A 24,172-nucleotide genomic window follows, 5' to 3' on the forward strand; every position below is an offset into this window, starting at 1 on the left:
CAAATGTCCCATCACTACGTTTTTTTTGTCATTTTTTTACGTTTGCAAGGGATTCTGGGTAACAGACCATGGTGGGAGGCAGTCAAGTCACCCCATCCTGGATTCCCCTGGGTGTCTAGTTTTCAAAAATGTATAGGTTTGCTAGGTTTCCCTAGGTTCTGGCAGGGCTAGGGTTCAAAAACTACAGCTAGTCACTTTGCCAAAAAGTGGTCATTTTTCACTGCAAAATTGAGGTGTGACCACGTTGCGTTTTGCGCCGTTTTCTGTCGCGGGCACTAGGCCGGCCCGCACAAGTGAGGTACCATTTTTCTCGTAGGACTTTGGGGGAACGCGGGGTGGGTGGAAATTTGTGGATCCACGCAGATTCCAGACCTTTCATCCCAGAAATGTGGGGAAAATATGTTTTTTTTGTCATTTTTTTACGTTTGCAAGGGATTCTGGGTAACAGACCATGGTGGGAGACAGTCAAGTCACCCCTATCCTGGATTCCCCTGGGTGTCTAGTTTTCAAAAATGTATAGGTTTGCTAGGTTTCCCTAGGTGCCGGCAGGGCTAGGGTTCAAAAACTACAGCTAGACTCTTCGCAAAAAAAGTGTACATTTTCAGTGTGAAAGTGTGGTGTGTTCAGCTTAGGTTTTGAGCCACTTCCAGTCGTGGGCACTATGCCTACCCACACAAGTGAGGTACCATTTTTATCGGGAGACTTAGGGTAGTTCAGATTTGTAAAGAAACTGTTATTACCTATTGATTTTGGATGCATTTCTCCCTTCCAAATGAAAGACATTGTGTAAAAAAAAAAAGTCATTTTGAAAAATGACCAATAATTGTCATGCAAGTATGAGTATTCCCAATTTCGAAAATGTGCAAATATGCACTGTTTCTAAACTCTGTAGTTTGTTCCCATTTCAGAAATACATAGGTGTCTTTCATACCGATTTTTCCATGTATACATTTTCCCACAATAATTGCTATAGACCCGGAACAAAAAAAAAAAAACCATTACAAAATGCTGCTCAGTTTTTTACTCTGGGTTCGTTGGGCTCTTGGTGAACCTACAAGTCCTATATATCCCCACAACCAGGAAGGTCCAGTGGATGTAACGGTACGTTGCTTTCTAAGAGATGTGATAATTAGAAGAAGTTACAGGTGAAAACGTTGACTCAAAAGGCTGCTTTTTTCAACTAATTTTAAATTTTTCCTATATTTAACTGTTAGTTTCTATAAAGAAACCTTGATGGATCTACACAAATGACCCCTTGCTGAATTCAGAATTTTGTCTACTTTTCAAAAATGTATAGCTTTCCAGGGTCCATTATTGTTTTTGTACCCATTTCTACCATTAACTGGAATGAGGTTGAAAGCACAAAAAATAGCAAAAAGAGGGTATGTCCCAGAAAAATGCCAAAACTGTGTAAAAAATGTTGGTTTCATGACAAAATTCTGTCATTCCCTAAAAGCTGGAGAAATGGTGATTTCAGCCCTACAAACCCTTTTTTGATACCATTTGCAGAGAAAAACCCAGAAGCTTTCATTTGCAGCCCGTTTTTCCCATTTTTCACAAAAAAACCAAAATTTTGCTGTATTTTGACTAATTTCTGGGAACCCTCTAGGAGAATCCACAAACCCTGGGTACCTTTAGAATCCCCATGATGTTGGAAGAAAAGGACGCAAATTTGGCGTGGATACCTAATGTGGTCAAAAAGTTACAGGGGCCTAAGCGCGCACTACCCCAAATAGCCCAAAAAAGGCTTAGCACAGGAGGGGAAAAGGCCTAGCAGCGAAGGGGTTAAAGACCGATTCATCCAAAGGCTGGTTTCCCAATACAAGATGACAATCGATGACCTCTAAATACTATACATCTGTACACTGTATAAAAGCGGATCTGCCTTCTTGTCAAAGGCGAGATACCAAAGAAGGGCAACCATTAATGCTTTGAGAGCCTGGGTGTATACAAAATACAGCTAAACTTGCTTCCATAGGAAACACTTGTAAAATGATTCAGAGAAGTTGCACACATAAATCCAATTGTTTAGTATACAGAGCCAACTACATTGTAAAGCGCATAATGAAGCAAATCAGTAACAGTATTCATGTCTAGAACAATAGAGACTCGTAGAGATTGTCTCAGGTAACAAGTTTAATTTACGTAAAATGTTATTTCAATAATAAAAGCTGGGTTCAATTTCACCATACATACATATATGTCCCAAAATACACTCAATAATGCAACAGGTATCTGTGCTAGTCCTCTACAAGGAAAATCGTTTTATCAAGTTGATTAGATGGCACTTTGGTTTATCCAGGGCAGAAGTGGATTAAGGTCAACGTTTTGGTCTCCGGTGTACCGGATATGTTAGATTGATATGCATTTTGAAAAATGTCCGACCACAAATTCGGTAAGGCAAAAATTTGCAAAAACACAAGTGACAAATGTAAAGCTACACCATACCAAAAAGGTATTGGAAGTGTTAAAGTATAACAGTAGTGCAAAATAATGGTAAACCATGCAGACACGTCCAATGCATTGTGGCCACAATGCTGAAAGAACTACTAAACATATGTAACAGGTAGATGTGGCAAGGAAAGATTTATCCTTCAAAAATATGGCTGGGAAGCTATTTTTCTTGTAGAATAGAAACTTCTCTAAATCATTCTATGAGTATTTCCTTTGAGAGCAAGTTTTGTTGTATTTTGAATTGTAGTCTGTGCATAGCAACGTCCCCTGGCGCCCTTCCTTTGTGTGCACCTTTTCTGTGTTTTCAGGTCCCCAGTTAGGGTTCCTGTGTTAACGCCTTCTACTTAACTTTCTCCAGTTATCCTTTCAGCCTTACCAGTAGGAGCCAGTCTACAGGTTCTACCTGGTCCAATTTATACTCAGGACTCATGGTACGAAGCACTGTAACGTGTTACTTTACAGGAAGTGGTGTGCTCCTAACGTGCTTTTCTGAGCTGCTGTTCAGAGATGGGGGGCGGGTTGCGAGGGGGATGAGTGAAAACACTCCCTCCTCCCAGCCTCCGGATAGCCAATCGCAATGCAGCGTTGTGACTGGTCTGAGCGCCGTGGACCGGCGTTTAGCCTGAGAATGGGAGGCTAGGCATTTTCCCCATGCAGGCTGTGATACAGCCTGCATGAAGAATAAACAAAGTGTGCATGACGGTTTGACCAGCCCAAGAGGGCCGGCCAAAGCGTCATGCGCACTAGGAGTGGGCAAACCACTCTTCACCTGTCCTGCGAGCAGAGCAGCCCTGCCCTACCCCAGCTGAGCAAGGAAATAAAAATAAAATGATAACAATGAGTTATTTTATTTTTTACCTTTTCGATATTCTCAGTGGAGCGACGCTCCTCCGCCTTAGCGGAGGAGCTGCCACTGCTTATCCTACATCCTCAACTTCTGCAGTGCAAAAAGGGTTGAGTGCATTAGGAAACTGGGAAGCTAGTGGATAGTCTGTGCAGTGCTATACCCTGGTCGTTACACAGGATAGTCCACAACACTACAAAAACCGTTCAAGTTACTATTGTATTCAACAAAGAGGGAGCAGATGTGTAAGAGATGAACAACTATAACCAATCCCTACCTAGCGAAAGTACTAGGGTTAGACTATTGCTGGGTCATATTGTATGCCTTGTGGGAGTATGTGCCACGCTCTTCACACTAGTGTAGGCTTAGACATGGTACAATCTATGAGCACCACCAACGTGTTTCACTGCCCACAAGAGTATATGTATTACCACAGTGTCACTGAATTTCTAACCCCTCAAATGCATTGACCTATCTTTGCCTTACGTATCGTAATTAGAACATTTTGGAAAATGGAATAATAAAAATAAAAAATCCAATGTTATTGTATTGACTATGGCAACGTACTTTAAAATCTCCACCCGGACTCCTGAAGAGACTCCAGGCCGTTCAGAACTCAGCGGCCAGACTCACCCTGAACATCCCCAAAAGGATCCACATCACCTCCCACCTCAGGAACCTCCACTGGCTCCCTGCCAGAAAAGATGTCAATTAAGGATGCTGACAAATGCCTACAAGGCCATGTATGACCAAGAACTAGCATACATCAACCATGCCTGAACTACCACCAACCTTCCAGACACTTGCGCTCCACCGCCCTCCACTCTCCCCACATCAGTTGAAGCCATGGTAGAGGCCGCTTCTTCTCCTACCTCGCCTCTAAGTCTTGGAATGACCTTTCCATCCACTTCCGAACAGCACCCTCTCTCACGGAATTCAGAAAGGGACTCAAGACATGGCTCGTCGACTGATCGCAGCAGGATCCCAGGGCCTGGATGCCCTCACGGGTAATTAGATGGGCACTACAAATTCTGATTGATTGGTTGTTTTAAGATGTGTCATCCAATATAAAATATGGATTTTTTTTCCCACTGATATTTAACTTTATTTTAGATTGTATCCACTACCTTCTTTAAAGATACAGGCAATTTTTAGACAAACTAGTGCTACTATGTAGAGACATTTTAGTAAACTATTTAACTAGTGTCTAGATGAAAACTCAGATTGGGTAGCGGGCAGATATTCAAAGGTGTTTATTTTGGGTAGGCAAACAACAAAGCAGGCAAAAATGTTTTTGACATGTATACGACAGTTTTTAAAGGTGTGTATGTATTTGTTAAACTGTTTTTCCTTCTGTGAACTGTAAAGGCAAGAAAGCTGCAGAAACTGCTCGATTTGAAATTAACGAGAGCTTGTCACCTCTGGTAAGAAATGGATGTGCACAAATACAAGTGGAGAGGCAGCCTCTGAAGCACCAATGGCATCTTGTCGTGCACCGCAGGCAGTCACGATCATGCATATCTACATACAGAAAGGCAGGTAGCACATATGCACAAATTAAACTAGAAAAAAGTATTTGTCAAGTAGGGGAGAAGAGTGGCACAATATCAAAAAGAGATGTAGCCCCACATAAGGGTTTGTGTAACAGACTGAAAGAGTTTGCTAAAGGGTGGCTGCACATTGCTGCTTTGACACTATGTAGGTAGGGGATGAAAAGCACTGCCTCGCGATGGTTAAAGTGATGCAAATTTGTACACGTCACTGGAGAATCTTTCCTGGATGGACACATGCAAAACGTGGTTTAGGTGCAGCGGCTCACCATACGAGGAATGATCACGCATGTCCAACTACGAAAGACATACCACCTGCTTAGTACAAGAAGCCTCTACGTTGAAGTCGTAGGCCTCCATGTAACTCAAGGTAACAAAAGATTATTAGTAGTACACACAAAAAGACAAAGCTGCCATTTTGTTTGTAGGACAGTATATTTAGTCACAGACAACATACCAGTTTCTTCTCAGACAGGTCTCTGTTCTTCCCTAGCCCATGTCTCTTTGCACAATGCGCACAGCTCGTAGAGATATTTTTCAGGGCAATCCAATGATCTGCGAACGATGTTCTTGGCTGTATTGATGAGCAGGCATCCTGTCTTCCTAACAGGCAATCCACCAAACTCCAAGCTCTCCTGGACAGGACCCTTGACCTCAGCATGCTCAACTACCTGCACACGAGCAAAAAAAAGACACTGCAATTTACAACTGAATATGAGGGAACTTGTTTTCAGAGCATTGGTCAAACATGTGAAAATTATTTATTTGTAAAGATTTGACCTTAGATCCTAGCAGATGGTATTTTTAGCAAACCATTAAAAGAGCTCTTCAACATTCCAAATAGGATGCATTCGTAGAGAGAGCTGTTTTGATCCCGAAGGACTGGCATTAAAATACCCCATGTCAACTGCAGATAACATTTTCATATTCGCTCTGTCTCTCATTCTAGCTCACTCACTCACTCACTCCGGAAAGGCTCAGGCAAATCAAAGGACTTCCCTTGGTTTACAGAAGAACACTTTAAGCTTAAACTACCGGTTAGACAAGCTAAGTGCTTATGGCGTCTCAACTAGTCCCTCAACCAGAGAACGGTTTATAAGAGAAAGCGGCCATCGTATAAAAAGACCAGTTTATCTACATGTAAATAACATTACCCCTAATCTTTTAACAGTTTTTACAAATAAACAAGAAGAGATTTAAGATTAGCAATAAACTGCCAAAGAGTATCCCCTCCATCCCTTTGTATGCAATCTTCTTTAATGAAATTTGTCCCTTTTTTATTGATAATATTGCATATTTTCGTAACACCGAATATAAATATCCATACTCAAAGATTTTTGAAGCACAGGACATCTCCATTCCCCCTTATAATGAATATTTTTCCAACACAGTAAATGAGAAAGTCCTTCCGATCATTTTTACAATTCTCCCTATGATTAATTTCAAAGTCAACGATTTTCCAATTAAAACATCTCAATAAAAATATTCAAGACCTCAACAAGGTCATTTATCAGATAGATACTATAGCCCTTAACTCTGGTGTTGTCCCTCCAGAACTCAAACGAGAGCTAGTCAAACCTATGTTAAAGAATGTCAACTATGATCCCACTGATGTGACTAACTACTGTCCAATTTCTCTTCTCCCTACTGTGGCCTCTGACCTGAAAGCAATTACGTCTTACTTGCTCTTCTGGAAAAAGGTTTAAACGTTTCTTTATTCCCAGTAAACCTTTTCATTCTCCTAATGCATTCTTTTTTTTAAATATATTTTTATTAATGTTAGTTTCAAATTGATAAAAAAACGTTAAAACATGTTTTTTTAAAGAAAAGTAAAGACATACATTTTGTATCAAAAATCATCATAAATTGGGACTAATTCAACACCAGTCATTCCTAATGTATTCTTGATTCATTAAGCAGCAAGGTTACTTCAGGTGTAAGTTGTACTTTATAAATTACCTACATAATGTAAATGTGATAGGGTCGAAAAACGTCAAAGTGAAAAATACAGGGAATATTCTAAGATTCCAAGGGAAACACATTAATGTGCTGCTAAAACTGCAGTTCTGAGTGGCTATTTAGTTTTAAACTACGAGTTAGAAATACTATGTCCATCCATATATAATAAAGGAGTCAAGTGATGTGTGCAGTAACTAACTGCTAGTATTTTCCTCATGCATAGTAAGCAGCTTATGTGTCAGCCCTCCCATTAGCCATTTGATATAGTGAGAGAACACACCCTCACAAGGCAGACAAGCACTTGTTCACACATTCATGTTTAGAAGGTGACTGGTGACCCTATAATTAAACCGTTTTTAGAGTTCAGTTATCCATCTCCTACTGTTTTCTGACTCTGTACTCTTTAGCGATGTATACTTTTCGCACAGTGTAAACTGATTTGTGTTTAGTTATGAGATTCGATGTGGATTAAGAGTAATAGAGGGTGAAGACTGTGGCACCAGTGTGCACATCAAACCTTCTCAGGGTGGAAAGAGGAAATCGAGCACCCCCTAGAGCTACTAAAATAGAACTTTTGGTTAATACTGCCACGTTTCAAGGGTGATTTGGAGAACCAAAATTATAAAGCGATACATGTCACTCAAATGGTAAAAGGCATGGCAGATAGAACGTGGAGTGGAGCATGGACTCCTTGCGCCACTTTAAGAGATTGGCACTGTACCAGTCTCGCCAGGTCTTGACATACAGGGGGTGAAGTGGTGCTACATTATAAAATCACTTTGGACATGTTTTGGAGCAAATTATGCCCGCATAGGGAACAAAAAGTAACTTGCTTAATGGAGCACATGGAAACTTTGAAAACGGACTTCATCTAACATATCAAGGCTTGCATAGATTCAATATTCATACAAAACTGAAGCCCACCCTAGAAATAGAGTCTCACATCTAGTTAGACCACTCGCTGATACATTTCTACTTGTCAAATAAAAGAACACCCATGGCCCGGCAGCTTACCGTAACGTATCTCTGCCTGGATAAGACAACGTGCCAGTGAGTTAGATACAAGACAGTTTAAAACAAAACATCCAACACTGTCCAAAGAGGGCCAAGAAACAAAAGATTTTAAGAGGTGCCTTGAAACACTAAAGTAATATGTCTAAGACGCTAGACAAAGTAACCCTTTAAAGAAGAAAGACCAAAATGATGGCTTAAGGCGAAGAAGAAATACAAATGAAGAGCTCACCAATTGCAAAAGTCAAGAAACTTGAAACAATGAGGCAGTTCTTCCTTAAATATTGAAACAAGACTCGCTGTAAAATATTGAGAAGTTACTATAGAGCAGCAGATAGGGCTAAAACTTTAACTGCATTACAGAGGCAATCAAGATTTTTTAACAACTCCTCACTAGCTTACCAGTGATAAGCAAAAAGCAGCCACCAACAACCAGACTTCCATTAGCCTGTTATGAGATGTAGTTCTGACTCTAGACTATTATCAGGTACCCTTTGAGTGTACCCCCTTGCCAGATATTCTGAGGTGAACATCAGCAAACATGAACAGAGCTCTTTGATGAAGTCAGATGGTTATTCCACAAATGGAAAATCACAGGATAGATTAACAGCTGCAGTAATGCAAAGTCTATCCAGACAGCAGCATACCTCTTCTTAATCAAATGCATAGGGACTACTCTTGTCCAGGTGATTTGCTGTCACACGACTGGGAAAACCATTGAGGTCGTCTATCAGGAATCACATGGGACATTCAAGAATTCCCATGTGTCATAACTGTTCTACTCCGAGGAATGGTGCTTCATATTTCAGGTGCCTTGGTAGGACTTGTTCCTGCCAAGGCCCTTCAACCAGACCAAGACTCCACTGTCCAGCTGGACATCAAGGAAAGGAGGCTCTGGGTCGGACTCAAAATCTTGTACCATGGCAATTGGGGCACAAGCATGGTCGGTCAACCACACAACAATGATCCTCCCGCAGGATCTGAGAGCTTTTCGAGGTGATGTTGTGGAATCCATTTTGATTCAAGTTCCGTTTTGTGACACTAAACAGAGAAGCCTGAAGAACGTGCCGAGCCCGCCGACTTGTTACTGAATTTCTGTACTTCTGCTGTAACCTAAAGGCCTTGAGATATGACTAAGTCACAAGTATACGCGACAACCTGTTGCTATGCTTCGCTCATGATTGCTTAGATTTAATACCCATGCATGGGAAACTGTTCTATTCTGATTAATGACTGGATAGATGTTGGGCAAACACCTACGCCGGGGCATGGCTCATTGACTGTGTACTGGTTGTGCAACATTGCTATAACCTATACAAACCACATGCAAATTTCTGTAATTTGAGCAAGTCCACCCTGGTACTTTACTCCTCACATCTGTTGAACAACAAACTTACATTAGAATCTTACTGCTTTGATTTATCGCAGACTTCTACAGTGTCTTGTCCTCCGTTCTTGATCCACCCAAGTATAGATATGCAGGGACATGACTATAGAAGAGCCAGGCCTCGGTTCCACAGACTAGTCACCCCTTTATGCGCTCGCAAATAGTACCAAAGGAACACTGCTTGCTCAATGGGTATGGGTGTTCAAGGACCAGGCCTTTCCTTATGCTTCCTTCACCAGCCAAGACTGTAGTCATTTGGACCAAAACAGTAACCCAAGTAACTTTCTTGTGGCGAAGAATTATATGCGTGAGAGAAAAGGGTATGCAGTTCCTTGCAAAAAACTAGTATAGAATAAATTACAGGTCGATGTCGTCCTGGGGAGTCAGAAGGGATCATGACTCCTCCGAAGCAAGTGCCCTCACACACCAAAATGGGTGTCATGCTTCATCTTTGGGCGTGCTCAACGTCGGGCTGGCGCTGCTATGCCAGATGGGCACCCACAAGGGGGCTCTTTGCCAGAGATCTTTTAGTTGTGCCGTTTGTGAAGCCTGGGTGTGGGGAGTTAATAAGCAAGTCCACTTGCCTTAATTACACGTTTTTAATTTATGCAAGTGGACTCGCTTATTAAAACTTTTTTAGAGGACTACTTTACCTGTTTTTAACTTGCACTTCCTCATACACACACACTACCCACACCAATCTACACCTATATCCCTACACCCAGGCTTCACAAACGGCACAACGAAAAGATCTCCGGCAAAGGGCCCCCATGTGGGTGCCCGTCAGGTACTGCAGCGCCTACCTGACGTGAAGCACACCAATGATGAAGCATGGCACCCATCTGGGTGTGTGAGGGCACTTGTTCCTGAGGAGTTGCATTAGTCACACTCCCTGCTGACTCCCCAGGAAGACACCAACCTAGAATTTAGTTCTATACTAGTTTTCACAAGTTACTGTATACACTTTTCTCTCGCGTTCTAGTTAGGAGCATGTATGCTTGACTTTTAAGCGCTCCTGGTTTCTCTCAGATATAGAAGAATTATATGCTTCTGGTAGATCATGGGGCCCCGAGTGCCGGTGTCCCCAGAAAAAGGAATGTCTTTGAATAAGAACAAATGAAGAGAGTCTCATGTGTACTCACGCTTTTCTGTAAAGATTAAACTCATGGATGGTATTACACAGCAGTGGTCGGTCAAACTGTTACATAATACTCCTACCCATCTATTTCCTGTGATTTGCGAAGAGTGTGGGGTGTTTGGTCCCAAAACATAGAGAGCATCTTCGTAGTTCCTTTCAGGCCCAGGAGGGGAATTATTTTTTTTCCCCATCAAATGGCAGAGGAATTTCCTGACCGGTAGCCTGCTTTCCATATACAGTTAATACGAGCAGGCAGAGTGAAGTTCCAACAGAGAACCAGGATCAGAAGCTAAATTGAAGGTCTTATAAAGTTGATGGTTGTATATAGCAATAGCCAAGTCTCTGCACTAATCAATCGGTTTTAACCTTTAAGGTCCAACCTTTCAGTGGCAGTTACTTCAGTCAGACAACTGAGTAAACTGAAATATCTATCGAATCAATAGTGGTTTTTCTTGGTTCAACCGTCCCTAATTTTCTGGACGTTTGTAGGGCTGTCCTCGTGGTATCATGAAGGATTGCCAGTGATCAAAAAAAATCTGAAAATGTCTGACTTTAGGGCTGACAGATGAAGGTACTCACTTAAGATCAGAAGAGAAGACACGAGTCCACCATTTCGGTTGTCTGCTCCTACTTGTCGGTATTATTTTTTAAAGGAGTGCAGTGCCATATACAAGGGGCTTGTACCAACATGGGGAAAACTGAAAGGAGTGCCACTTTCCGACACTTGTAGACTAGCTTCTTGGACAGCACTGCATCACTTTACTTAGCACCACAGGTTATGTGTGGGAGAAACACAAGGTTCTAGCTAGTGATGATTTTTTGGTGCAGGGTTTAATAGTATACCGTGTACTACTGGTGGGTACATTAATTTAGGGTACTGGAGCATTTGCAGACTGTACATAAGGGAGTTTGGGTATGGTTAAAGAAAAATCTGCTTTAGGCACTGCTCATACGTAAGGGACGACACGAGAGCAACAGAAGTGGCGGTAATGCCCGAATGATTAATCTCTAATTGTCATTACTTCCAGCGCTGCTCTTCCTCTTAACAAATATTACACCTCACACCCATTCGATTTAGACAAGCGCTTAGACATAATACAGAAGACACAAAAGAAAGATATCCAATTACATCTGCTTGGGGGTTCGGGAGACTAAAAATCTTAATAATAATACAACGCATGCACAGCTGGCAGATATCCCCCACAGGAGATCAATTCCTAAGCAGTACCACTTGCCAGCATCACATTATGGGAACCCACTTACAGGCGAATGTATTTCAGGAACAGAAAAGAGATAATAAAACACAATTACACAACCCATTGGCCAAGACGACAAACTGAAAGGTTACTGCACATTTGAAACTTGTAGAATACCTGACGACAGACAGTTCGAACAGCCACTCAAGGACAGCCAGGCTTCAGAAAGAGACCAACTTGTCAAAAGATGAAAAGGTAGACTGCCCAGTACAAATCCAAGTAGAAACCACATACACTCATATATTTTAGCCACGTGATGTGGGAGAAAAGACAGGCAATTTTTCCGGCAATGTTCTGTATAGAAGACATTAGGGACACTTACTCTCCCAAAATCGTTGGAAACGTTTGAGCCTTTACTTGAAAAGTTCGTAATCTATCTGTCGGATGTGAATACGTCTCTATAGAGAGTGTGACCAGCGTCCTCTATAGAAAGACCAACTGTCCGTGACTTACACGGACCTTCCATGTACACAGCCTCATGTCTATCACTGATCTTCCAGCGGATGTCGCTTAGCCGTCATTTCACCACTTCCGGGTCGCACGCAAGCCACTGCCGAGCGTTTCCTGTTTCATGTGCGTGTAGGCGGGACAACCAACGCAAACTAGAATTGAAGTACCAATCGTAGTGCCCAATTCAGAATTCCAAGGTGCTGATTGGCTGTGAAGTCTGCACGTGCCTTTGTTTTTGGGTCACCTGCTTGGGAGTGAACAGTGTTTGGTTTATAGTATTCTTCAAGTGAGTTATTCACATGGACCTGGCAGGCCAGGCTTGTGACACACGCTGCCTCTGGATACGAAACGGAGCAGGGACGGACCAGAAGCAGCTCTCAGTAGGGCTACTGGTGGTGAGAGTTCGCGATGGCTGGCCGTCATGGCATAGCTCCCAAGGTTTCAGATTGCTTATGCGTCACATTTTCATAATTTCAGTGTAATTATGAGTTTAACGACGAGTGACCCTTTTTCGTGAGCAGAATGAAGATGAGGTAAACATAAATAACAGAAACTACACGCATTTGGGCAAGAAGAAACGCGTAAGAAGATCTTACAACAGCTGCAAACCACCTGATCGTGCTGCAGACAGCGAGTCACTGCAATGCACAGCTCTCAGCTGTACTAACTTTACTTACGCGACTGAACTCAACTTTGTGCAGACTAGGGTGACCAACTGGCATAGGTGCAAATTCAGGATGGTGAGTGTAAAAATTCAGGATAAAGGGTCAAAATTCATGATAAAAATTCAGGACAAAAGGTAAGTTTTACAGACACATCAGAGGAGGTTGCGCAATAGTAAGTAAGTAAATAGACAACCATTCAAGCACTAGTCAAAATAAGTTTATATTAGGTGAAACAATCATGTACTTAACGGTTTTTCAGTATGCAAGCAGCCTTGATCAACTGTGCAAATATTTTTGTGGTGTTTCAAATGATAATAATCTATATATATATATATATATATATATGGTTACAGCACTGGTTTGTCCAGTCTGATATTTTGTTTACAATTCATGGTCCTGAGCAGGCATGTTTGGTGAGAGAAATGGTCGGGAAGATCTGCTCGGATAGACATTGTGAGATGTAAAGTGGCAAGCATAAGATGCAGCTAATCCAGATCCAAACGTATTCAACCATTTGCAAACCTATCCATCATGTATCCTTCCATCCATCATTTCACTCATCCATCCCTCCACCCTCTTACTCATCCATCCATTATCCATCCATTCACCCTATCTATCCGCACACTCATCCGTCCACTCTTCCGCCCATCCAGCCATTCACTCATCCATCCAGCCATTTACCCGTTCATCCGGAAATTTACCCGTTCACCCATCCAGCCCCCCTTTCACTTACTCATCCATCCACCCAGTCACTCACCCTTCCACACATTCACCCTTTCAGTCATCCACTAATCCATCCTTCCTATCTCTCTCCATTAACCCTTTCACTTACCCATCCATACTTCCTTCCATCCACCCAGCCATCCATCTACTCATCCACTCATGAATCCATCCATTGACCCTATCACTCATCCATCCTTTCAATCACCCAACCATCTTTTCTCTCATCCATCCACCCTTTCACTCCTTCACTCATCTATCCAACCTTTTGCCCATGTACCCTCCCTTTCACTCCCTCATCCATCCTTACATCCAACCTTTCACACCTCTGTACATCCGTTCACCCTTCCACTTATCAATTCATCAATCATTTCACTTATCCATCCACCCATTTCTTCTCTCATCCATCCATTCACCCTTTCACTCATCCATTCACTAATCCATCCTTCCACCCATCCCTTCACTTACTCTCTCACCCACCTTTTCACATTAATTGTGAGCTGAGCCTTCGTCTTCAGAGTTGCAGACAGAAGAGACCCATCAGGAACTCACCCCTCACTGTATTTCCTAAAGCAAAGGGAGGGGTTCAAGATGCCCTGCACATTGTCAATCTGAAACCTTGGAAGTCATGCATGATGCACAGTGCTAGGACGTGAGGTGACTGTGGCATGATGTTGTTTCCAGGGCTTTAAGTGGGATGACAAATCTGTGGGGTCTCTCCAAAAGGGGTGTTCGATGTAATAAAGGGCGTAGCATAAAACCCCTAAGGTAAAAATCTGTGCTTAGCATAGTGTGCCCTCCGACTGGTATTCTGCTACTTCTGTTATTGCGTCCAGATATATAATAAATCACACCTACAACAAGCCAGGACTATTGGGGTTGTCAATTGTTGTTAGTTGCATACAATAAAAAAACAGAAACAATGGCTTCCTTGAATATAATATTGAAAATGCACCAGTTCTAAAATGATGCGACTTTGAAAGAACTATGATCCTTTTTTTAACTTCTTTCACCGCCTTATTTTGATGAACTGGATTCTCTTGTAGCAGCATGGGCATTTTCGTACATTTCTTCCTTCTGACATGATGCCCGAGGCAGGAGGAGGCCCACTACATGCTTTACTAGCCAGACTGGCCCATTGTCATTCTGTATGTGGTAATCAGCCGCATACAGAATGACAATGGGCGGGGTCGGGCTGCTCTTGCACTCAGAGGAGTGCAAGGCAGCCCCATCCGGGCGCTGAGGATTCTCAAAGGGAAACAGTGCTGTTCTCCTAAGGCCAAAATTACGGACAAAGGGCGTCCGTAAAAGGGATCATCACAGACAACGGACGTGAGGTCCCAATTACGGAAGGTCCGTGAAATTTACGGACGGTTGGTCACCCTAGTGCAGACTGAACGTAGAGCTCTCAGCCATGGCTGCCAAGTTTTCCGCTGGTTCATGAGCGACATTTAAAGTTTTCAGTGTCCTCATGAGTGACACTATAATGACATATGTTACACTATGAGCGAGACTTTATTGCAAGAAGAACAAATGCGTTATCCGACGCGCATTGAGATAACTAGAATCTAGAAATGGCCATAACCGAAATCAACATCTTTCAATTGCTCATTTAAGGGCACTATCTTAAATACTTCTTCCAATAAAATGAGCCTGAATTTTTCAAAGAGGAGTTCTGAAGCAAAAACAGAATGGTGTTGTTAAGAGATGGCTTGAGTTTGTGTCCCATGCCTTTTACATTTTTTTAACATAATGTTCTCAGTATGGTGACAAAAGGAGAGGGGTGCAATGTGTAGCAGGCAAGGCAAAAACAGTGCTGTTCTCTTTCAGGACAGCACAATCACTAAGTATGTGCTAATCTTGCCCATTAATTTGGCCCTCGCATTGCATGGTGATGGTTCAAACCTAGGTACAGGGTAAAGGAGCAGTGCTTTAGAGTGCAACTCCTCATAATTAAAATAAATGCCACCTGGTGAGATCGGCAGTCTTGCTTACCAGAACCAACTGGGTGCACTGAAGCTGGTCTAGTTCTCCCCCCTCTTTTTGTCCGATTTCCCTCATCCACTCTTCCTTTCTCAAACTTCTCTCACTGTTTGCTTCTCTTCCTTTCTCTCCCCTGTATTCTCAGTTCTTGCGCTTTCATCCATTCTTCTCTTTCCTTGCAGTCCTCTCTCCCCACTTTTCCATCTTAACTTTTATTCTCTCCCCTATATTCTCTGTTCATCTGTATCCCCTTCATTTACTTTTCCTCTTTCTCCTATATGGTCCTTTTTTCCACTCGATTTCCTTTTTATGAGTTCACCTTCTTACTTTCACTTCTTTCTTTTGTCCCACACTTTCTCTCTGTCCTCACTCCTCACTCTCCTTTTCTTTCTCTCATGCTTTCTTTCGTAGTTCTGTTCTCTCCCCTCTCCATTGATTCCTCCTACATATTTTCTTCAATTGCTCACTATAATCTGTGGTGGGCCAGTACGTTGGTTCATGCAACCCAGCAACAAACTGCAAAGGCACTAATAAACAAAAAACACCACTGCAATAACCACTAACCTTTGACTAAAAAAGAACTCAATTTCAATTAAAAAAATAAACCTAATCTATACTGAGAGGACTTCTTGGTCTCTCCATGACACACAAGTGAAAATTAAATGCTTTTCTGTACTTGAAGTTGAAGGTATTGAGTAAACTTAGTACAGCACTACTTCTATAATATACAAGAAAAGCATTCCATTTGTTAATCTCAGTGGTAATCAAATTTTCAAGTGCATTGCTACATACATTACATTAGCTGCAATTCCCACAGTAAAAACGTCTGCATTTTTCATAGTAATTATTTTTTGTAATGTTTCCTTACCAGTGCTTTGGTAGCCATAGTTTGATTCGGGTCCCTGTTCTCTTCTAAACTGCTCATCATTGTTGTGTTAAAATCAGACAGCCCAGAGCTCACGGAGCAAGGAATAAAATCTACAGAGCGCCTAAACTAGTGATGAACTCCCACAGATTTTGAATTGGTAGACTGTAACCAGCACATAAGGAGACAGGCCTTTCTGCATCTCCAAGTAGTTAGAAATATGGGTGCTGCATGCCGGGAAAATGCTCGGCTGCAGGCAACAGGGAACGTGCCACCCCCAGGGATTAATGTACGTATGTATTGCAAGGGGAACTACTGAGGCCCCATGACAGTCGGCAGCCATGGAGCTGCGGGGTCTCAGCTGCTCTTAATTAATGTCAGTCCGCTCAGCTGAGCCCAATCTGCCGCAGCACTACCCCCCAGTTCTAGTTAACTTGCAGGCTCAGGCAGCCTGCTAAAATTAAATTATTATTAATGTTGTAAATCAACAACATCATGTCAGAAATGAGAAATCATCATGAATTGTCGGACCTGAGCGGCCGACATGACGAGAGTTGTCTCTTCTTTCAGCACGGTAGTGTGGAGGCTCTCAGATTTCTTGAGATCCTTCCTCTGCTGAGATGACTTGACTTCTTCTGCTCACTTTGTGGTCCTACATGAGGATGGAGCAGCAAACTGCTGGCGACACACAGGCTGGCAGCGGTGCGGCAAAGAAACATAACTGCAGCGTTTTGCCGTCTCACTGACTTCCTTTCGGCAAATGACAGTCACATGACGCCATGTAATGTGAGGCTGCTGCAGCCGGCCCAGGCTGAGTGAATCTCAGCGGCAGCTGTGAATGTTGAATATGCTGTCAGTGTAGCTGAGCCCCCAGATGGCGTGACAAGCTGCATTGATTTGATTTTAAATTCTATCCTGCACTAGCCAGCAAAGCACTGCACAATCAGTGTGCCGTCTTACAGTGTACTCTGCCAGACTCACACCACGCAGTCCACGCTGCTCAGCTTGCTTGAGTGGTTCGGCATCGCTCTTTGTCGCTAGTCTGCCTCAGTGCATGGGTGCTGTGAGGAGGCGCTAGAAATGCGTGACTAAGCTTGTTAGTACAGTGATGCAGACCACCATACTAAAATGCATTAGTCTAACGCCTGATGAGTGGTACTTGGCAGGACTGTCATGGTCTTGTTTTGGGTAGACTTATATAGTGCAGGGGTCTCCAACCCTTTCTGTAATGAAAACTACTTCTGGTAAGTAAAAATAGTAGTGACCGACTGAAGGCCAAGTAACGTGTGCATGGTTACCAGACGCCCCCTCACCCAGCTTCATTGACTTTAAACCTAATGTCCATGGAGCCCAATACTATGGTTTGAACAAAATACTGTGACTAGGAGTACTATGATAGGGCTTCCATGTGCGTAAGTTAGTGCATTTGTGGAGATGTATGAACGTGTTTGAATGAATGGCATATATGTGTATGAGTGACTGAGCCTGTGTCAAATGTACGTGTGGCATAGGACATACCTTTCGCCATATGTGGCACTGTTACATGTACACCACAAACATACAATTTTTTTAAATAGAAAAAATTTAAAGTGCAGCAAAATGTTCTCCAAAAATGTTCGTAATGAGGAACATTTTTACTGCACTTGATGGAATATTTTTCTGCACTTTAAATTTCTCCCACTAAAAAAAAAGTATTGTATTTTTCAGTTATATATATGGCAGCATGTCTCCCAGCCACTGGGAGCAAGATGCCAGCTGTGTGTTAATGTGACACTTTGAAATGGGAGAAAATTGAACTGAAGAGTTAACTTTATATTTATATGCATTACAGAAAACTCATCATTTTAATTTTCTCCCTTATCAAAGTTTCTTTAGAAAAAGCAGGCATGTTACTCCCAGTGGCCTATATACATGGTGCCATATTTATAACAGGAAAATATAGTCATTTGTTTAAATGTGAGGAATTTAAAGTGAAGAAACATGCTACATAAAATATTCGGACTTCATTGGCTTGATTTAAAGTGGAGAAAACATTGTGACAATGTTTAATAGAATCTTTTTTCTTCACTTTAAAACTTTCCCATTTTAAAAGAAAATTACTACTAGTTATAAATATGACACTGTTTCTACCAGCCACCGGGAGCAAGATGTCTGCTGTTTGTAAATGTAACACCTTGGAAAAGAAGAAAATTAAAATGAAGAGTTAACTTAATCATCAAGTTAACTCTTCTTTTTCATTTTCTCTCATTTAAATGCTTTCAGAAATATCATTTTGTTCTTATGCTCCAATATTGAGTTGAGAACGACTTTTATTTTTAATGCCTCATTGCTTCAGTTCTGAACCTCTGTGACCCACATAGGTCATAAATGTAAGTGAAGCACTGCTTATTATCAGGCTCTATCTGCAGTCAGATAATAAAGTAAAATAAACATGGCTTTTGCTTAACTTTAAAAGAAAAACACAACACCTATTTATTGCAGTTCTTAATTAAAAATGAACTCATGGTTGGGAGCTACTCTGAAAGTTTTTGCAAGCTACTGGTAGCTCGCGATCAACTGGTTGCAGACACCCGATATAGGGCGAAGTTATGGTCTACTTGAGCACCAGTTACAGTACACAATATCACACTCATTTTTAGGTCTCGGCTAGCGAAGGCTGCGCTTGCGCAGTCTCGCTCGCGAGATTTAATGACTTGGAGAAGAGGGGCTTGAACCCGCCCCTCTTCTCCCCTCTTCTCCATTGGCTGGCCTCTTGAATGCTGGCCAGCCATTGGAGAAGAGGTTTGTCTCTCCGAACAGGCCCCGTCCTTTTCGGATTCGGGGGCGTGTTTTTGCTACTTTTCTCATTATCTCCTCCAGCCAATGGCAAGAGGAGAGAAAAGAAAAACACGCCCCCGAATCCGAAACCGCTGCTGCCTTTCTCCGAGGCATTTCTGCTTCGCCTCGGAGAAAGGCGGCGGTGTTCCTGGCGTCCTCTCCCCCTATACTTTTGCCCAGGAGTTCGCATCGGAGCCGCAGGGTGGGTGCAGCAATCGTCAGGTAAATTTGAAGCGCACCAAGTCTGGCGCCGAAGTTGGTCGTGTAAACAGGGCCCAGTCACAGCACCTTTGCAGCTAGCAGCATCAATTGTAGAGGGGCCCCTACCAGTCCCCACAGCAACTCTCTTCTTTTAATACGGCCTCGTACCTCAGTGTTACGGGAGCAGTCCTGTGCACTTCGCGCTGCCTCTCCTCCCAGGCCTCTGTGCGGCCCCAATGGTGCTTAAATGTCGCACCGTTTAGGCATTATATGCAGTCCCCCGCTTCAGTGCTGTATGGCGGCTCCATCACCAATCTTCAGCGGGGGGGGGGGGTAGTGCCCCAGTGGCCCACTCTTCAGCAGGCACCGTCCATCCACGCCGTGAGCCTCAGCGATCACCGAGTGCCGCTCTCGTAGTAGGGCCCCGCCGCAGCCACGGGCCCGCCTCTCATGCCACGCCAGTGCGGCCGGGCTTTACACGCCGGTTTGGGTCCTGGGGCTCCCCCCCGCAGCTCCACTTGCCCCTCCACTTCCACCGCGGCCTCCCTGTCCGGGTAGTCAGAACACCGACACTCGGTCCCAGCGATCAGCGCACCCCGTGTGGGGCATCATCTCGGCCTGGAGTCCGGGCCCCTGCACCGGCGGAACCAGGCCGCCAAATCTCAGCGGCGATCACAGCAACAGGCAGCCGTATGTTGAAGCACCAATCACATCACTGCATGCCGCTTTGTTTTCAGCGTGAGTGCCCCGTACTTGGGAGCCAGGATGGGGCAATTTTCAACAGGATAATTGCCGGAGAGTGTGCTAGGCCGGCAGAGCCCCTTTACCAATCGCCCATCTTGCTGTACGGCTCGGCCACGCACCCCCCCAAGTAATTGTAATACGACGTTGCCGGCATCATATTGTCTGTCTGACCAGATTTCAAAATCTTTCATGTTCCAAAGAAGCCAGTAAATATGCAAATTGTGACAATAGGGCTACAATGGCAGCATCTGACGCAAGCCTATTCTTACAAGGAGCGCACAAGACATGATTAATATATATACTTCACTTTTAGGACTAACAGAGGTAAGCGCTCTACAGTTGGGGAGAGGGAGTAGCCTTACGTCTAGAACTGCCGATTTTGAGCTGGGAAAAGGGGCTCGAGCCTTGGCGTCGACTCAGCATTCTGTGATTCTGGTCAAATAAATAATCTCCCCTTGCCTACCCAATAATAAACGTGTCCTTGAGTAACGTAACTGGTGATCATAGGGTAAAGTGCTCCAATACCTTCGGGTGGACAACTGGGTACATATTAGTATTAATCACACAGGAAATATGAAATACGAATTTTCTTATCAGTTTTCATATTTTGGCACATACATGCAACCGAGCTCCCAAGTTTCTCGGTTCCACGCGCGAGTGCCTCATTCATTCTTCCAGGATTTTATTTTAATTGTAGGATTTGTAGTCCTGCTTTTATGATGGAGTAAGTACTACAAATCCCATCATGCAACATTAGTGACTGGCCTGGATTAGCTATCTACGCACGGAACTGAGAAGTACGCTGATGAACGTCCGGTTGAGCGGTCAAGTCAAGTGCAGCATCACTGGTTAAAATTACGCATTTCCGCATATCGTAGCAAATACCAGAGATTGTCACGCAATTCGTTTGCCGTCTCAGAGAGCGATGTGCCAGTCTGGTGACTGACATTATTTTTAAGGCCGTTACCCTGGCGACCCATTTCTGGTATTGATAATGCAGTTCTTTAACAGTAGCCCTCGCTGTATCACTGTGTTGACATTCCCTTTGTGGTGGTCTGGGCTTTTTCCTCTGCGCCCTCGTTGCTGCCACTGATTGGATACTCAGAGCAGAGGCTTGGCTAATCCCACGCGCACTGCTAATCCCAGTTTGGCATGCCCATCCAGCCAGGATCCTCAAGATGAAAGAAAGAGCTAAGGGGGTGATGGGGGTGTTGAGTGTGGTCTGAGGGGCTTGCGTCACTGATGGGAAGCCCCCCCCCCCCATTTGAGTAACATTCTTCCTCCCCTCATCGCCATTCGAGACGGTAGGTAATAGGTATTTTTTGAATTGGGTCAGAGTATAATAGGTATTTTTCGAATGGGGTCAGAGCTCTGGCGGATGTCTGCTGATTCTAGGGGAAAGCAACCGATGGGGGCAGTAGTAGATAGCTGAAGCGTTCAGCTTCTGGGAGTGCAAGTTCCTCTTTTGAGCTGCTCAAATGGCTTCTAGTGTCATGGTTAAACACACTTTATGAGGTCCTATGCAGGTCCGGGTATATTCCACATTTTCCCAGAGCGGAATGAATGAGGACGAGGAAGAGCTCAGCCTGTACCTGATTGCTGTCATATACCGAATTTCCAAGGCGGCCCTTGTGTCTGGGTAATTATAGAGTGTATTGGTTCGCTGAGTTTTGTGTCGCCTTTGTAATTCATAGAGTGGCCTTGCAGCCAACGTGTGATCAACCATACACCGGCCTGTGCATTCTCCCTTTGTGGGAGTGCAAATGCAATAGGTCTCGCATTTGAGAGTGATTAAGCTATTGACATTGTAAATAACAATGCTGTTTCTTTAACCCCTTGCATGCCCGCCCCTTTTCCCGCCCAGTGCCGCGCTTTTTATTAGCGGGCGGAGTTCATGACGAGCTGGACTCGTCATGGGCACAGCGCCACCGCAGCCCATGACGAGTCCAGCTCGTCATGGGCACTGAAGGGGTTAAATGTTTTAAAAACATAAACAAAAATAATGTCATGAGCAATATCATTAGCTTTAACTTTACCAATGCCGAGACCATTGCATTGTAAATGCTTGTTATTTTAGGCATGTGGAGATTAAAGTGACTGGCCCGGAATCACAGGATGATGAACCAAAGCCAAGACTCAAACCTGGTTCTCCATTTCGCAGCTCTCGCTTTAACCTCTTCGGTGCCCGTGACGAGCTGGACTCGTCATGGGCCGCGGTGGCGCTGTGCCCATGACGAGTCCAGCTCGTCACAAACCCCGCCCGCTAATGTAACGGCCGGCACAGGGCGGGGAAAGGGGCGGGCACCGAAGGGGTTAAAGCCACATGGCCCCACAGAAGACATATGTTCCTGATTAACAGTCTGGCAGGCCTTTTGTCCTATGTTTATAGGCTATGGACAGACATGGAAGATATGTGGCGCTGTTGAATACATCACCATAAATGTCTAAGGCAAATGTCAGATTCTCACATTTACCAACATCGGCTAATCCATTTGTATGTAACACTGATTGGATTCACACCCTGCTACTGTGTTGTCTGCACCCTGGCATGTATGACAATATATCATACTTTTGTGTTATTACTTCCATTTTCCATGGCACCCAAGTTCATGACATTCTGTTGGTTTCTTTTACAACTCTAGTCCAAACTTCAGAGGTGAAATGCTGTTAAACATCACATATCCCATCGCACTTTGTACTATGGGTTCAAGCTATCCAAAATCATGAATTCCGGCATATCAATTGCAGTAAAGGCCTCCTGTGCATTGGATATCACCAAAAATGAGCCTGCACCTCTCTTCTTGCAGATGGCGCTACAAGATGGATTTTTCTCAGTTATCAGTGAAGCTGGTAACAAGGTTAACATTAAAGCATTTCAACAAAAGTGGATATAATTTAGTTTTCCCTTATAGTGTGATCTACACTTAGATGGAGTTCTATGATGATGATGATGCCAAGACTGCTTCAGCAGTTGCAGCGAACATTGGAACGAAATTAATGAAACACAGTTTGACATTTAAGAATAAAGCCTACTGTGGTGAAAAAGAAAATGCGAATTATCGACAACACCATTGTATTTTTCAGCTGTTGAAAGAAGTCTGTGATTTTCTTCTAGCAAACTGTCCTATCCATATCTTACATAACCCTGCTAAGCAGATTATTGATGGTATTTCTGTTGATGTTGAAGCATTTATTTTGAAACTCTATAATCACTTCTCTGCTGCAAAAAAAGCACACCCAAATAAGGAGTTTTTATGGACTTGAATTGGCAACCTTTGTACTGCATGTGCCATTGCGTTGGCTGACTTTGATTTTCTGCCAGTGAAGAAACATTATTCCTGCACAGCAGTTACACCTAATTTTCAGAGCCTAGGCAAAGACACAACTCCGGCATTCGAACTGGATTTTATAGTAGTTGAAAGTAAGCAGGCCAGTGTGTCAAAGTGGGAGGTGCACCTTTTCTTTGTATAATGATACTATCTTGGAGCATGAGGAGTTAAGTGCCCCTGCGGTTCCAGCCATCCTCCAAATATTATAGAAAAATCCGAAGAATGAAATGGAAGGGAAATTATTTGGTTTTCTGGTACACAACTGGAATAATTCTATTGAGTCTGTTGTAAGCATGGGCACACAGAGTCTGCTTTTTACAGTTTTATTTGATAATTTTTTAGCCAACTTAGAAAAGTGGATTGATTTATCCGAGACCCCTTATTCAACTGTGATGGAACCTTGTTGTTTAAGAGAGCTCATAGCACTTTAGCACCTGTACAAAGCCACTGATTATTTAAACCTTTACCATAATCTTCAGCTCAAATCCCTCTTCAATAAATATAGTTTAAATGCAGGCATTGATTTACCAGGTGCACAGAAATGGTTACTCGGTTTTTAAAGTTGCCATCTGAAGTCACCTTTCCCATAATCTTCAGCTCAAATCACTCTTCAATGAATATAGTTTAAATGCAGGCCTTGATTTACCAGGTGCACAGAAATGGTTACTCGATTTTTAAAGTTGCCTTCTGAAGTCACCATTTTTTTTTTTTTTAAATGATAGTTGTATTCCTGGCCAGGAAGTTGTGAAACAGCTGAGGGCAAATTTTCTCAAACAAAAGAAATAGATGTGATGTTGAA

The 24,172-nt window shown here is 43.2% G+C and overlaps 1 protein-coding gene across 2 annotated transcripts in view; it reads right to left on the reverse strand.

The window, feature by feature from the left end:
* The window catches only part of MTG2 (mitochondrial ribosome associated GTPase 2), a 109,814-nt gene extending 97,673 nt beyond the window's left edge, over nucleotides 1-12,141 (reverse strand). Inside the window, exons 1-2 of one of the 2 annotated variants that reach the window (XM_085619772.1) lie at nucleotides 11,922-12,141; nucleotides 5,306-5,519 (exon numbers count right to left, since the gene is read on the reverse strand). In XM_085619772.1, coding sequence (XP_085475898.1) covers nucleotides 5,306-5,509 — 204 coding nt within the window. In that variant the 5' untranslated portion in view covers nucleotides 5,510-5,519; nucleotides 11,922-12,141. The remainder of the gene's footprint in view (nucleotides 1-5,305; nucleotides 5,520-11,921) is intronic. The other variant, XM_085619773.1, reaches the window with a different exon arrangement.
* Nucleotides 12,142-24,172: the final 12,031 nt, after the last annotated feature.

The sequence above is a fragment of the Triturus cristatus genome, chromosome 7 (genome assembly GCF_964204655.1).
Source record: "Triturus cristatus chromosome 7, aTriCri1.1, whole genome shotgun sequence".
In the NCBI taxonomy this organism is placed as follows: domain Eukaryota; kingdom Metazoa; phylum Chordata; class Amphibia; order Caudata; family Salamandridae; genus Triturus; species Triturus cristatus.